Source organism: Hypanus sabinus, chromosome 7 (genome assembly GCF_030144855.1).
Source record: "Hypanus sabinus isolate sHypSab1 chromosome 7, sHypSab1.hap1, whole genome shotgun sequence".
Taxonomy (NCBI): Eukaryota; Metazoa; Chordata; class Chondrichthyes; order Myliobatiformes; family Dasyatidae; genus Hypanus; species Hypanus sabinus.
The window spans coordinates 57,251,954-57,269,534 of NC_082712.1; the positions used below are offsets into that span (position 1 = coordinate 57,251,954).

Consider the following 17,581-nt stretch of genomic DNA (forward strand, 5'->3'; position numbering starts at 1 on the left):
TGAAGTACCAAAGATTTAAAATTAAGGTTTTAAAATATTCTCGCATGCTCAGTGGGATCAGCTGGGAATTTTCATGTCACACTGGTTACAGATGTAGTACAGCTGGTGCAAAGTCAAAACATGTTGAGAGATTATGCCTTCAGGTCAAATCACACCCTGTGTCTAAATTTGATTTGGACAACCTTATAATAGAATTGCATTACATTTGCCAAAACACCTGAAAGCCAAAAAAAGAGCAACAATACAAATTAAGAGGTATTACTTTATGCAGTAATACCATTTCACCTAGAAGAGGGAAACAACCATCTACTCAGACAGGAATTTGGAACTACTTAACTGATGAAATTCAGAATATATACTGTAAATTAGTTATAATAAAATATTTTAAAAATATCAACTAAAAATATATTAAGGGTATGAAATTTGATTTTACTTAAGTCTGTTGCTGAAATATTATTTTAAATAAAAACAAATGAACACATAAAAGCAGGGACATTCTCATGAAGTGGTCAAATTTGGGTTTGCAGTTAGCATTTTCTTGCTTGGATTTTAGCCATAAAGATTCAAGATTGTTTAATGTAATAATGTAAGTACAAGGAGAACAAAATAATTGTTATTCCGGATCCAATGCAGCACAAAAAAACTCCCACAAAAGATAAATAAAATAACAAAAAAACACAATAAATATAAATATACAAGGTAGCTTATATACATAGATTGATTGTATGTCCATTAAGTGATGCTAGGCTGTTCATAAGGTAACTGACGGGATATAATACAGTAGTGGTGAAGTTAGTGGGTGGAGGCGTTGACAGCCTTACTGTTTGAGGGAAGTAAAGTGTATGTATATATATCCTTGATTGTGGGTAGGCTGATGCCAACAATGTTAAAACAGGTAGTTTTAATTACCTGCTTATAGAACCTTCCTATCCACCACAGAGCAGTTTCCATACCAAGCAACAACGAATCTTAAAACAGATTATCAACATTGTTTATATCCATTTCATGGCAAGTAATGAAATTCGGCCAGTACTTTCTGGGATGGGTCTATTTATTTGTGGATCAAATAAAGTTCTGAACTATGCTAATGATCTTGACAAAAATAGAAGGATGAGTTTCAAAATATGCATTGGAACAGTTTTCTGGAGCAATAAATCAAAAGAACTAACTAGTGGCAAGTTTTTTGGATCTTGCATCTGAAGAGAGAAAATGGAGATAATGTTTCACGTCAATAGCTTTTCATCAGATAAGGGAATAAGTAGCAATACATAGGCTTCAAGTCATAGAGAAATAATTTTTAGTGTGGCTAAGAAGTTAGTGCAGGTGGCAGGACTACAGGTTCTTGAATCATTGGTATGACCTGTTCAAAAGTGATGGGTTGCACCTGACCCTGAGAGGGCCAATATTCTTATTGGCATGTTTGTTAGAGCTGTTGGGGAGGGTTTAAACAAATTAGGCAGGGGAGTGGAAACTGGAGTGAAGGACTCGGGATAGGACAGATGGTAAGTGGAAAAAAGATAGCGTAGTCAGCGTTAAGAAGGTAGGACAAAATTACAGCCAGCAGGGTGAATATTAATGCATTAGGGATGCAGAATCAAAAGTGGTAGCAAATACAGTATTCCAAGTGTTATATTTCAATGCACAGAGTATAAGAAATAAGGTGGATCCACCTTGTTGCACTATTACAGATTGTCAGGTATGATGTTATGGCCATCACTGAATCATGGCTGAAGAATAGTTGTAATTGGGAGCTGAATGTTCAAGGTTACACGTTACAGAAGGATATGTAGATAGGCAGAGGGAATGGTGTGACTCTCCTTGAAAAGAATGGCATTAAATCAGTAGAAAGATGTGACACAGGATAGAAAGATGTTGAACCCTTGTGGGGTGAATTAAGAAACTGCAATGGCAAAAAGACCTTGATGGCTGTTACATACAGGCCTCCCAACAGTAGCTGAAATGTGGACCACAGATCACAATAGGAAATAGAAATGCTGCATCAAAAGGGCAGTGTTATGATAGTCATGGGAAATTTCAACATGCAAGTCAGTTGGGAAAACCTGGTTGGTAATGGATCTTAAGAGAGTGAGCTTGTTGAATGCCTATGAGATGGCCTTATAGAGCAATTTGTCCTTGAGCCTAGTAGGAGATCAGCTTGGGTGTAATGTAAGGAACCGGAGGTGATTAGGGAGCTTAAGATAAAAGAACCCTTCTGAGGCAGTGATTATAATACAATTGAGTTGTCCAAGGTAAATTGGAAGAAGCTGATGGCAGGGATGACAGCACAGCAGCAATGGCATGAGCTTCTGGGAAAAATGAGGAAGGTGCAGGATAGATATATTCCAAAAGCAAAGAAATACTCGACTGGCAAAATAGTACAACCGTGGCTGAAAATGGAAGTCAAAAGTAATATACATGCAAAAGAGAGGGCACACAACAACATAATAATTAGTGGTAAGACAGAGGATTGGGAAGCTTTTAAAAACCTACAGTGAGCAACTAAAAGAATCATTAAAAGGGAAAAGATGAAATAAGAGAGCAAGCTAGCTAGCAAACAATACCAAAGTGAATACTAAAAGCTTTTTCAAGTACATAAAAAATAAGAGAGATGAGAGTGGATATAAAACTGCTAGAAAATGAAGCTGGAGAAATAATAACGGGGACAAGGAGATGGCAGATATATTAAATGAGTATTTTGCATCATCAGTCTTCACTGTGGAGCACACTAGCAGTGTGCCAGAAGTAAGCCTGTTGTAATAAATAGGTCTGATGTTGTAGTGTGTGAAGAAAGAGAAGTGTGTGCAGTTACTATTACAAAGGAGTAGGTGCTCAAAAAGCTGACCAGAGAAACTGCACGCTATGGTTCTGAAACAGGTAGCGGTAGAGATAGTGGAGGCAATTGTAATGTCTTTCAAAAATCACTGGACTCTGGCATGGTGCCAGAGGACTGGAAAATTGCAAATATCACTCCATTCTTTAAGAAAGGAGGAAGGACACAGAGAGGAAATTATAGACCAATTAGCCGACCTCAATGGTTGGGAAGATGTTAGAGTCAATTGTTATGGAGTACTTGGTGACACAGGACAAGATAGTATGGTTTCTTGTATAGTATCTTTGGACAAGATAGTACAAAGTCAGTACGGTTTCCTTAAGGGAAAATTCTGCCTGACGAACCTGTTGGAATTCTTTGAGATTACAAGTAAGATAGGTAAAGGGGATCAGTGGATGTTGTACATTTGGACTTTCTGAAGGCCTTTGACAAGGTGCCACACATAAGGCTGCTTACCAAGTTAAGAGCCTATGGTATTACAGGAAAGTTACTGGCATGGCTAGAGTACTGGCTGATTGCTAGGAGGCAGCGAGTGGGAATAAAAGGATCCTTTTCTGGTGGGCTGCCAGTGACTAGTGGTGTTCTACAGGGGTCGGTGTTGGGACAGCTTTTTATGCTGTATATCAATGATTTAGATAATGGAATAGATGGCTTTGTTGCCAAGTTTGCAGGTGATACCATGGTGGAGGGGCAGGTAGTATTGAGGAAACAGGTAGGATGCAGACAGATTAGGAGAATGGGCAAGAAAGTGGCAAATGAAATACAATGTTGCAAAATGCATGGTCATGCACTTTAATACAAGAAATAAATGTGCAGACTATTTTCTAAATGGGAAGAAAATCCAGGAATCTGAGATGCAAAGGGACTTGTAGATCCTTGTGCAGAACACCCTGAAGGTTAACTTGCAGGTATAGTTGGTGGTGAGAGAGGCAAATGCAATGTTAGCATTCATTTCAAGAGGTCTGGAATACAAGAGCAAGGATGTGATGCTAAGGCTTTATAACACACTGGTGAGGCCACACCTTGAGTAGTGTGAACAGTTCTGGGGTCCTTGACTACGAAAAGATGTGCTGGTATCGGAGAGGGCTCGGAGGAGGTTCACAAGGATGATTCTGGGAATTAAAGGTTCATCATGTGGAACATTTGCTAGCTCTGGGTCTGTACTCGCTGGAATGTAGAAGGATGAGGGGGATCTTATTGAAATCTTTTAAATATTGAAAGACCTAGACTGACTAAATGTGGAAAGGATATTTCCCATGGTGGGAGAGACTAGGACAAGAGGGCACAGCCTCAGGATAGAGGAGTGTCCATTTAAAACAGAGGTGTGGAGAAATTTCTTTAGCCAGGTGTTGGTGAATTTGCGGAATTTATTGCCACAGGCAGCTGTGGAGGCCAAGTTGTTGGGTGTATTTAAGGCAGAGTTTAATAGGTTCTTGATTGGACATGGCCAAAAGTTATGGGGAGAATGCCGAGGTGAGAAAAAAAAGGATCAGTCATGATTAAATGGTGGAGCAGACATGATGGGCCAAATAACCTAATTCTACTCCTATGTCTTATGGTCTAATATCAAACACGACATTAACTGGCTTTTGCCTGTACATGATCCATATCCCTCTAAACCCTACAGGTTCATGTGTCTGAATGCCTTTTAAATGCCATTTTCATATCTGCTTCCACCATTTCCCTAGCTTCCTGTTCTAGGCACCTACAACTCTGTACAAGACTCTGCCCCACACATTTCCCTTAATCTTTCACCCCCTCAGTTTAAACACGTTCCCTCTAGTATTTGATATTTCTACCCTCGGAAAACATTCTGACTGTACTCTGTGCTTCTCAAGATCTTGTAAATTTCCATCACGTTTTCCCTCAGCCTACAACCCTTCAACAAAACAACACAATTTTATCTAGGCTCTTCTTATAGCTCATGGTCTCTCATCCATACAGCATCCTGGTAAGTCTCTTACACACCCTTTCCAAACACGTCATACACATCTGTAATGGAATAAGCAGAATTGTACCTCAATAGTCTACATTTGGCCCCATAGTATTTTGCCTATATGCTGTTGTAGATATTTCACAATTAGTTTCACAGTAAAGGATCATTTTACAAATAGAACTGTATGAATTATTAAATTTGAAAAGTATATAATTCAGTGGAAAAATGAAATATGAATATATTATCAATTACATATCTACGAGAACCAACTAGCTAAATTAGATTAAATGGTTTGACATTAGATAATAGCATATTTGAAGACGCATTTTATAATTCCAAATGAATGTTTATTCCATTGAGAAAGAAAAATCACACATGAAAATTAATCCATTTATGGCTAACTAGAATTAATGATAGTGCAATAAAGCTCTTTTAATACTATCGAGAAGAATGGCAAGCCTGAGGAGTGAGCTTTCAGCATGGGAGAATATAAAAATGAGCAATTCAGCAAGAAACGTTGTTTCTCAAGTTTTTAAAGTATGTAATGACAGTACATTACCTTTTTTAAAACAAAAAAGAGTATGCTGGAAGTACACAGCAGGCCCAAATAAATGTATAGAACTGCAAAATAGTTGTAGGCTATTTAGAACAGTGATTTGTAAAATAGGCCAGGAAACCCACAATCAAAGTCACAAGAGGTTAAAAAAATGGGTTTCTACTCCCATTTAAGCAAATAACATAAGTAAATTTGTACAATTTGGTTAAAGCCGATTGCCTGAAAATCAATTTTGTTTTAAAACTACAGAGTCCAGAATAAATTTGGACACAAAACAGTAACGATGCAGAGGAAATTTAAGCAGTACTAATTACTGTTATTAAAGGAATACAGAGAACCAAGGGATTAAAACACAACAAATCAACTGACTGTCATGATGTGTAAAGTTGCTAAGGAAGATAATGCATGAGATGATCTTCTGGATGACCCAGAAAATTGGAAAATAGCAAATACAATACTACTGAAATGAGTTAGGCATAGGTAAACAGATGTACCTGTTAGCCAATGGCATTAAAAGGCAAATGTTATAATCCATTAGTTGAGATATGGCAATATGGACACTTACAAAATTCATATTACAATATGCAGAATTGATAAAAGCACAATAGTACTTGACAAATTTTTCTTTGATGATACAACAGGATAAATGAAGGGGAGAGAAAGATTATAAATGGACTTACAAAAAACAAAATCATAAAACCACTGTGGTTAACAGGATTTATGGTAATATATTTGCAAGAATAACGACTTGGTTAAAGGACCCAAATGGAGAACGGACAAATTATTTTCAGGCTGTTTTTGCAAGGTACTATAATCATCATTGCAAGACCCTCAGCTTTTTGCAATCTATAGTTGACAAAAGGACAGATCATGGATCATCTAAAATCGCTGACAACCAGGTATTCCAAACTGGGTCCGTGGGCCCTCTGCTTCATGGAATTAGTCCATGGAATAAGGTAGGGAACCCCTGGAAGGTAGAAAAGAGTTGGATAACAACCACCAAAGCACACTGACAGGTTAAGCAGATGGACACAAAGGAAGCAGTTAAGTACAAACCCCATTTCCAGAAAAGTTGGGATATTTTCCAAAATGCAATAAAAACAAAAATCTGTGATATGTTAATTCACGTGAACCTTTATTTAACTGACAAAGGTACAAAGAAAAGATTTTCAATAGTTTTACTGACCAACTTAATTGTATTTTGTAAATATACACAAATTTAGAATTTGATGGCTGCAACACACTCAATAAAAGTTGGGACAGAGGCATGTGTTACATCACCTTTCCTTTCAATAACACTTTTTAATCGTTTTGGAACTGAGGATACTAATTGTAGTAGATTTGCAATTGGAAATTTTGACCATTCTTGCTTGATATAAGACTTCAGCTGCTCAACTGTCCGCGGTCTCCGTTGTCTGATTCTCCTCTTCATGATGCGCCATACATTTTCAATAAGAGATAGATCTGGACTGGCAGCAGGCCAGTCAAGCACACACACTCTGTGTCTACAAAGCCACATTGTTGTAGCCTGTGCAGAATGTGGTCTGGCATTGTCATGCTGAAATAAGCATGGACGTCCCAGGAAGAGACATCGCCGTGATGGCAACATATGTCTCTCTAAAATCCTAATATATGCCTCAGAGTCAATGGTACCTTCACATACATGCAACTCACCGATGCCATGGGCACTGATGCACCCTCATACCATCACAGATGCTTGGTTTTGCACCTTTCGCTAATAACAATCAGGATGGTCATTTTCATCTTTGGCATGGAGAACTTGACGCCGGTTTTTTTCCAAAAACTAGCTGAAATGTGGACTCATCTGACCACAGCACACGGTTCCACAGTCTTTCAGTCCATCTGAGATAAGCTCGGGCCTAGAGAACTCACCGGCGTTTCTGCATAGAGTTGATGTATGTCTTCCTCCTTGCGTAATACAGTTTCTAGTTGCATTTCTGGATGCAGCGACGGACTGTGTTAAATGACAATGGTTTTCTGATATACTCCCAATCCCAGGTGGCTATAATTGTCACAGTAGCATGACGGTTTCTTAGGCAGTGCCACCTCAGGGCTCAAAGATCACGCGCATTCAACAGTGGTTTCCGACCTTGCCCTTTACGCACTGAGATGTCTCTGAATTCTCTGAATCTTTTCACAATATTATGTACTGTAGATGTTGAAAGACCTAAATTCTCTGCAATCTTACGTTGGGAAATGTTCCTTTTGAACTGACTAACAATTCTCTCACGAATTTTGGCACAAGGGGGTGAGCCACAACCCATCCTTGCTTGCAAAGACTGAGCCTTCGATGGACGCTACTTTTATACCCAGTCATGATACTTCACCTGCTACCAATTAGCCTGCTTAATATGGAGTCTTCCAAACCGGTGTTACTTGAATATTCTGTGCACTTTTCAATCTTATTTTAACTCTGTCCCAACTTTTGTTGAGTGTGTTGCAGCCATCAAATTCTAAATTTGTGTATATTTACAAAATACAATTAAGTTGGTCAGTAAAACTATTGAAAATCTCTTCTTTGTACTTTTGTCAGTTAAATAAAGGTTCACGTGAATTAACATATCACAGATTTTTGTTTTTATTGCATTTTGGAAAATATCCCATCTTTTCTGGAAATGGGGTTTGTATATGCAAGCTTATGCAACTTGGTAAAAATAGAAAAAAAACATTATTTTTTGATGTTTAGTAACCAATAAAGGTTGCCGTACCAGGAGGATTTGCTATTTCATGAAAAGCAGAAAGTAAACAGCAATGTGGTTGGACTACAAGTCTTGCCCTGATTGTACAGGGTTTTACCAAGACCACACCCAAAGTATTATATGGAATTTTGGTCTTCATATTTATCAAGGATGGATTGCATTCAGGGTAGGGTATTAGTTTGCAAGTAGTGATTAAGTTATCTTTCTTGTGTTTATTGATCTTGTTACTAGAGATTCAGTGTCACTGGACATGTTATTGGCCTATGCCTTCATTAACCAGGTCCAACTTCACTTGCCTTTATTGGGATCTATGTCTATTTATCATCCATCTTATTAATAGTGAGTGAGTGGGGTAGGGGTCTTGTTTAGGATTATATGTGGGATTAAAGTGAAAGAGGTTGAGAATCAAGGGGTGTTTAGTGGTAGTCCTTAGGGTTAACAGAGGTGTTGCTTAGTTATGGGACTTGGCCTATGGTTAGTTAGGGTGTTATTTCAGGGTAGGATTAAGATTAGTGTTTTTTCTCATGGACTGATTAAATTAGATTGACCTAACATCGCTAAGACATATAAGATTATTAAAGGAGTGTATTTTCAAGCAGAGAGGTTGTTTCCTTAAGAGATTGAGAATGTAGAATAAAGAGTATTTTATTTTATACATAATCACTCTGGGAACCAGATAGAGCAGATAGTAAGGTGGAGGAGGATAAAGGTCATGCAAGAACTGCAAATATAGTGCACAGAATAAAGCTAGATCTTAACATATAAAGAGGCTTTGAGGAAAGAGAAGCAGAAAAAAGGGTGTAAAGGTAGTAAGGTAGAAGGGCTAAAGTGCATGTACTACAATGCAAGAAGCATTAGGAACAAAGGTGATGAACTGAGAACTTGGAATTATGATGTAGTGGCCATTACAGAGATTTGGCTGGCACCAGGGCAGGAATGGATTCTCAATATTCCTGGATTTCAGTGTTTTAAAAGGGATGGGGGGGGGGGGGAGGGGGAGGAGGGGTGGCATTACTGGTCAGGGATACTATTACAGCTACAGAAAGGGTGGGTAATATAGCAGGTTCCTCTTTTGAGTCAGTATGGGTGGAAGTCAGGAACAGGAAAGGAGAGTTACTCTATTGGGAGTATTCTATGGGCCCCCTGGTAGCTGCGGAGATACCGAGGAGCAGATTGGGAGGCAGATTTTGGAAAGGTGCAAAAATAACGGTGTTGTTATCATGGGTGACATTAACTTCCCTAATATTGATTGGCACCTGATTAGTTCCAATGGTTTAGATGGGGCACAGTTTGTTAAGTGTGTCCAGGACGGATTCTTGTCACAGTATGTTGACAGGACGACTGGGGAATTGCCATACTAGATCTAGTATTAGATAACGAACTTGGTCAAGTCACTGATCTGTCAGTGGGTGAGCATCTGGGGGACAGTGACCACTGCTCCCTGGCCTTTAGCATTATTGTGGAAAAGGATAGAATCAGAAAGGACAGGAAAATTTTTAATTGGGGAAGGGCAAATTATGAAGCTATAAGGCTAGAACTTTCAGGTGTAAATTGGGATGATTTTTTTGCAGGGAGATGTACAATGGACATGTGGTTGATGTTTAGGGATCTCTTGCAGGATGTTAGGGATAAATTTGTCCCGGTGAGGAAGATAAAGAATGGTAGGGTGAAGGAACCATAAGGCAGTAGCAAACATGAGGTTTAGGAAGCAAGGATCAGATGGGGCTATTGAGGAATATAGGGTAGCAAAAAAGGAGCTTAAGAAGGGGCTCAGGAGATCAAGAAGAGGGCATGAGAAGGCCATGGTGAGTAGGGTAAAGGAAAACCCCAAGGCATTCCTCAATTATGTGAAGAACAGAAGGATGACAGGAGTGAAGATAGGACTGATTAGAGATAACGGTGGGAAGATGTGCCTGGAGGCTGTGGAAATCAGGGAGGTCCTCAATGAATACTTCTCTTTGATATTCACCAAAGAGAAGGAACTTGATGACGGTGAGGACAATATGAGTGAGGTTGAAGTTCTGGAGCATGTTGATATTAAGGGAGAGGCATTGTTGGAGTTGTTAAAATACATTAGGATGGATAAGTCCCCAGGGCCTGATGGAATATTCCCCAGGCTGCTCCACGAGGCGAGGGAAGAGATGGCTGAGCCTCTGGCTAGGATCTTTATGTCCTTGTTGTCCACGGGAATGTTACCAGAGGATTGGAGGAAGGCAAATGTTGTCCCCTTGTTCAAAAAAGATAGTAGGTATAGTCCAGGTAATTATAGACCAGTGGGCCATACATCTGTATTGGGAAAGCTGTTGGAAAAGATTCTTAAAGATACGATCTATGGGCAGTTAAGAGAATCATGGATAGAGATAGTCAGCATGGCTTTGTGAAGGGCAGATCGTGTCTAATAAGGCTGTTAAGAGTTCATTTGAGGTGGTGACCAGGCATATAGATGAGGGTAGTACAGTGGATGTGATCTACATGGATTTTAGTAAGGCATTTGACAAGGTTCCACATGGCAGGCTTATTCAGAAAGTCAGAAAGCATGGGATCCAGGGAAGTTTGGCCAGGTGGATTCAGAATTGGCTTGCCTGCAGAAAGCAGAGGGTTGTGGTGGAGGGAGTACATTCAGATTGGAGGGTTGTGACTAGTGGTGTCCCACAATGATCAGTTCTTGGACTCCTACTTTTCGTGATTTTTATTAACGACCTGGATGTGGGGGTAGAAGGGTGGGTTGGCACATTTGCAGACGACACAAAGGTTGGTGGTGTTGTGGATAGTGTAGAGGATTGTCAAAGATTGCAGAGAGACATTGATAGGATGCAGAAATGGGCTGAGAAGTAGCAGATGGAGTTCAACCCAGAGAAGTGTGAGGTGGTACACTTTGGAAGGACAAACTCCAAGGCAGAGTACAAAGTAAATTGCAGGATACTTAGTAGTGTGGAGGAGCAGAGGGATCTGGGGGTACATGTCCACAGATCCCTGAAAGTTGCTTCACAGGTAGATAGGGTAGTTAAGAAAGCTTATGGGGTGTTAGCTTTCATAAGTCGAGGGATAGAGTTTAAGAGTCGCAAAGTAATGATGCAGCTCTATAAAACTCTGGTTAAGCCATACTTGGAGTACTGTCACACACACAAAATGCTGGTGGAACGCAGCAGGTCGGGCAGCATCTATGGGGAGAAGCGCTGTCGACGTTTCAGGCCCAGACACTTCTTGGATCTTGGCCTGAAACGTCAACAGTGCTTCTCCCTATAGATGCTGCCTGACCTCAGTCCTGACGAAGGGTTTCGGCCCGAAACGTCAACAACGCTTCTCTCTATAGATGCTGCCTGACCTGTTGCGTTCCACCAGCATTTTGTGTGTGTTGCTTGAATTTCCAGCATCTGCAGATTTCCTTGTGTTTAACTTGGAGTACTGCGTCCAGTTCTGGTCTCACTATATGAAGGATGTGGAAGCATTGGAAAGGGTACAGAGATTTACCAGGATGCTGCCTGGTTTAGAGAGTATGCATTATGATCAGAGACTAAGGGAGCTAGGGCTTTACTCTTTGGAGAGGAGGAGGATGAGAGGAGACATGATAGAGGTATACAAGATATTAAGAGGAATAGATAGAATGGATAGCCAGTGCTTCTTCCCCAGGGCACCACTATTGAATACAAGAGGACCTGGCTTTAAGGTAAGGGGTGGGAAGTTCAAGGGGGATATTAGAGGAAGGTTTTTTTTACTGGAATGCACTGCCTGAGTCTGTGGTGAAGGTAAAAACACTAGCGAAATTTAAGAGACTACTAGAGAGGTATATGGAGGAATTTAAGGTGGGGGGGGGGGTAAATGGAAGGCAGGGTTTAAGGGCTTAAGGGCCTGTACTGTGCTGCAATATGTTATTTCTGGATAAGAACTGGCTACTTAGGTCTAGATGAAGTGGAATAACCTTACATCTTTGGCTTTCACTGTACATGCTCAGTCATTGAATATACTCAAAACTGTAATCAGTTTTAAAGAATAAGAATCTCAAAGAATAAATGGAATCAAGAAACAAACTGAACTATGCACAAGGTTGGCCACATACTTATTAAAAAGCAGAACAGAATCGCACAACTCACTTCTGTTTCTATTTCATATGTCCTTGCTCCAGCATTTTGTAAAACTTATTCATAGGATGTGGACATCAATGTTTCAGTTAGGCCATCCTTCATTAACCTCTAGGTGGCAGCTTAGGGCCTTCATAAACTGGTCCTATACATGCTGAAATTATTCTTTACGTAGAGCTCAAGGTTCTTGCATTTTGAAACAGAGGCAACAAAGAAATGCAAACTCCAGGCACAAAAGTCCACTATTAACCTTTCCAATAAGGGCAACATGAATCAATAAATCGCCTAAAACTTCATTACTGAAGAAAAGACATGACCTAGAGCTCCAAAAGGGAATAGAGTTATCTTTTTACAGCTGTTCTTTGAGCATTAGTGCTCTCTGGAGACAAGGATGAAAGCAAAATTCTAACTGAAGCAGAAACCCAAATTTTAAAAGAGTTATTTTATTCATTAGTGATATGTTGGAGGCCAATAGTCCTATTAAGCTCACCTTCCAGAATAAACAGATCCCATCAAGCAAGTACTCATGCTTTACAGATCAGTACTGTCACCAAGCTTGTCCTACTTTACATTACCACTAAGTTCAGAAACATTAGAAACATAAGGCACATCTTCAATAGGCAGCAGTGTATCTCAGGCCAGAATGATAAAAATTCTTCAACACAATTAATAGAACAAATTGTATTTTTTAAAATTTATCTTCTGCTCCTTACAAGACAGACTGATAAGCAGTCCAGTGAAAGTAGGGAAGACAAAAATGTCAAGAGTAAAAAGAGAACAAAGGAAAAGGAAAATCTCTTTTTAAAAAAACACCATTAAATACATAGCTGGCGAAAGGAAATTTGAATTTTATTTGCATATTCATCAGTGAATCTGCACTTCAAGTTGTTACATTTCAAATCACTATTAACCCAGAAATGACAAAAGTTATCAGTCTGTAGAATGCTGGTAGTATGTTCCTTCACCAATGAGTGCCAATACTTGATCAAATTCATCACTCATTATCTTGTTTAATAAGGCAAGATGGTTCCAGAAAACATTTTCATTGTGCATTTTAATCTTCTCTTGAACAACAACTTGGTATGTTTTACATTAGAACAGATAATCAAATTTCAAGAATAAATCTAGACATAAGAACAGAATGTGGAAATACTCAGCATGCCAGCCAACATTTTGTGAAGAAAAACAAACCCAAATTATTTCAAATCAAAGATCTTTCAGGAGTTTTAGTGTAAGGATATCAACTTGAAATGCTACAAGTTGCTACATATCCTTGCTGAGTATTCCAGAACTTCGTATTTATTCAAGATTTCCAGCATCTGCAGATTTTTTTTTTGCACTTTAAAATATTGAGACAATCTCTTGTGTCAGAGGTTTCTGGACAAATTCCATACTATATTGTACGAAAATACACTACACAGCAATTTTTCTACCTCATATTGCTGTCATACCTACTGGCTTACAAAATGTTTTGTAAATTGGTATATTTAAAAAAACAGCAAACAAGAACTGCACCACAAAAATATGTGCTTTGTATCATTAGTACAAAAATGGTTAACTAACAATGGTCAAAGAGGATAAATTCACTTTGCATATGAACAAAATAATAATTGCATAGTGCAGGGAACATACATTTCTCATATAAACAAATCACAAGTTCACAGTTAGTTAAATGACAAAATTGAAAATTATGGTCTATAACTGAAGAACTCAAATTGTAAATTTCAACATTTTGGCTATGCCATATATCTTATTACTGAACAAATTTTGTTTACTATTAAATTACTGATGGGATGAATAGCCAAAAACTGGAATACAAATGTTGACAGTTCCTTTTGAACACAATGAACAAACCAGAAGAGAAAACACATTAAATATATTATCTAAATCCAAATATACAAATTGAAATAACACCTGTATTTGGTTGAGTTATCCATTTCTTCCTACATTACCCAGCAACGGTTTCTCTGTCAAAAATCACTGAATAGCATGTTGAAAAATAGCCTCAAGCAATATAGAAGTTCAGGCGTAGCATATACTCTTACATTCACAGAAATCTAGTTGGGTCCGTCAAAATGCAACAATGGAGCCAGTTTTCAGATAAAGGTGACTCGGTTAAGAGTAGGCAGCAATTTTAATTTCCAGGTGTTTAAAAACTGTTTTAGCAAATTGTCTTAAAGTATTAGCTTTTGTAGAATGTACAATTTCAGTGTTTGCTATCACTTGTAAAATTTATAAACAGAATTCCCTGCACAAGACTTCCATGAATTCAGTAAACTTTAAACAATATTTTAATCTTGGCATAAATATAAAATTGCAGCAATATTTTATTTGCACAAAGTAAAGGACACTTCAAAATTGTTCACAGGTATCAAATATACTTCCTACTTAAACCCATAGTAAAATGAAAAAAACACCAACAGGAGTCAACTTTATTAAAACAAATTTTAGTCTATCTTCTTTCAATAGTTTTCTACCTGAATTTTATGGTACCTCTTCTCATTCATATCTAAGACCATTTTACTTTGCAGATGATTATTACTACTCCCCATATTACTTCCGCTATGGAAGGCTTTCTTAATTTTACGACATCACAGAAAAAGCTTTCAACAGAACAAAAGTCCAACAAAAAAAATATCCTGAATTTTCAAGTTGAAGAGTTTCTCATTCAGACTTCTTTGTCTTCCTTCTTTTGATATTTTCAGCTTCCTCAGAAGAAAAACCTGGGGGAGCAGGGCAGCTTTTCCCCTGCAATTCTTCTTTGTTTGAAGCTTCTGTCTTACAATTGTTTTCAGGGCTACTGGATTGCCAACTAAAAGCCATATGGTACAAAGCAACTTCCATTGGTGCAAAAGGTGAAAGATGAATATTAAAGAGCACCATTGCAACCTGAAATACAAAGTGATATATTGGCCAAATTGCACAGGACTATTCAAAGCCAATATGACAAGCTGCAGAAGGATGCAATATAATATTAGTGCCGTCCAGCAGCTGTAACAGTATTTACTGGCAATATCTTGTTCTTCAGTGAAAGACTATTCAAAAGGCAATTATGATGTAAATAAATAAGAGGTTCATGCAAAATTAGTAGAAACATTGCTTTTAAACTCTTCCCCAAGCAATCAATATTAAGAATTTGATTTTTACTTATCAGCACTTAATGTGCTGACCAGCACCAGATAATTGAAGAATCCTGCTCATTACCTGGGTAATGAACAGTACAGCCCTCAAAGAGCTGGGTTTTGTTGAGAGCAACTTCAGTTAACTTTCTGGGATTGCTATCCAATTTAACAATCATGCATGAGCAGGCATATTTAAACCACATTTCTTTACCAAAATTATCCACAAAAAATGCAAAGACATACAATTTATACTTAATGCATGACATTAAAGGCCGGTAGAATTTAAAAAAAAACTTGGAGAAACATTGCCAAGGGCTCATAAAAGTAACTTTGCTTTCATCATCAAAAGCCCCACTAACAAACAAAATTTGGTTACACTGTCCTGATCACACCATGCTTTTTACAGGCTAGCTTTACTTAATGTAACATTGTACTGAGAAAATAAGTTTACTCATTTATATTAAATCCTAGATTTGTTATCTAGTTCAGTGTTTCAAACCTTCTTTCCATTCCTTCAGCAGAAATGTATACTGCCACCAATGCAACAGCAAAAAGTTCACATTTTAATTAACAAAAGGTTTCAACTAAAAAAAATTCTTGCCATAAATCTGAAACAAAAACAGACCATAATAGGCTATGCAACTGTACATATAAAAATAGCAGGTAAAATAGGAAATAGAAAAACAGAAGGAAATAAAAAATGTAATGCACTAAAAATTCTTATTTTCTTCATTGCATGTATTTGTTGCAGTTAGGAAAAATGCACTCATTATTTGTTGTATAATACTTTCAACATTTACACATCATGTCAAAAATTTTCAAGATTTGAAATGCTTAAATCATATCGATGGGTATTTAAGAGTAATGCACACCACACACACAATATTGGAGGAAGTCAGTTGGCCAAGCAGCATCTACAGAGAGGAATCAGGTCAACACCCTTCATCAAGCCTCATCAAGTACTAATGAAGGGTATTGGCCTAAAAAATCATCTCTTTATTCCTCTCCATAGATGCTGCTTGCTCTGAGTTTCTCCAGTATTTTGTGTATGTTACTCCGGATTGCCAGCATCTGCAGAATCTCTTGTATTTACGATCTGTCAGATATTCAATCTTCCAATCATAATCCCTCATCACAAAAGATCCTACACCAACAACAGAAAATCTGCAGATGCTGGCAATCTAAGCAACATACGCACACAAAATGCCGGAGGAACTCAACAGGTCAGGCAGCATTTACGAAAAAGAGTACAATCAATGTTCTGTACTTGGCTGAGACTCTTCATAAGGACAGGAGGGGGTGTGGAAGGAGTCAGAGTAAGATGGTGGGTGGGGTAGGAGGAAGAAACACAAGGTGATACAGGTTTTCCCCCGCTATTCGAAAGTACAACGTTCCTATGAAATAGTTCATAAGCCGAAATGTCGTAAAGTGTAGAAGCAGTTACACTTTATGAAGAAGCAATTAGTGTACCATTTATTTATATGGGAAAAATTTGTGAGTGTTCGCAGACTCAAAAAATAACCTACCAAATCATGCCAAATAACAAATAAAACCTAAACAGCAGGAATGATCTGATAAATACACAGCCTATATAAAGTAGGAATGCTTTTCTACAATTATTGCAGCACTGTCCACCATAGTGAAAATCTCACGCAAGCGCTCTCGGTGCAAGTGCTCTTGGCAGAAGCACTCTTTCCAGTAACTTTTAAGTTATGAGGCTGCCAAATCGTATCAAATAACACATAAAAATACACAGCCTATATAAAGTAGAAATAATGTACGTCCAGTGTAGTTTCACCTACTGGAATTGGGAAGACAGTAAGCACATTGATGATGGTCTTAGGCTGAGTTGTCGGAGGTTGGGATGGTGGGAGACTGGGGTGTCATGTCATCGTCATCTGTTTCCATCAGGGCAGGTAGGTCACCTTCTTCTATGTCTGCCTGCCTCGACGTCAAAGGTTGAGTTTCGTCATCTGCTGTGGCTGATGTGGAAGGCGTGAAAAACAATAGTACGCTTGACTGCTTAGCCTCACACATTTTTCTATCATACAGTTCTTTGTAAGCACTCAAACCATCCTGCAAATATGCCCTAAACCTACGTACCCTTTCAAAATTAAAGTCATACTTTTCTGCAATCATTGCAGCATTGTCAATTGCTTCACGTTCAGTTCCTGGACGACTTCACTTCCGGGCAGTTCACTACTGTGTTCGGTTTCAATTGTTATCCTTTCCTCTTCATCAGCTCTTCATCTGTCAGTTCTTGGTCATGGGATGCCAAAGCCTCTTCAACATCATCTTCGTCAACTTCTACAAACCTTTAGCTAAACTCACTATATTC

The 17,581-nt window shown here is 38.4% G+C and overlaps 1 protein-coding gene across 1 annotated transcript in view; it reads right to left on the bottom strand.

Annotated features, from left to right (window-relative positions):
- Nucleotides 1-12,949: 12,949 nt before the first annotated feature.
- LOC132396786 (trimeric intracellular cation channel type B-A-like) overlaps nt 12,950-17,581 on the bottom strand; it is a 41,091-nt gene continuing 36,459 nt past the window's right edge. Inside the window, exon 6 of the mRNA XM_059974697.1 lies at nt 12,950-15,010. Coding sequence (XP_059830680.1) covers nt 14,786-15,010 — 225 coding nt within the window. The 3' untranslated portion in view covers nt 12,950-14,785. The remainder of the gene's footprint in view (nt 15,011-17,581) is intronic.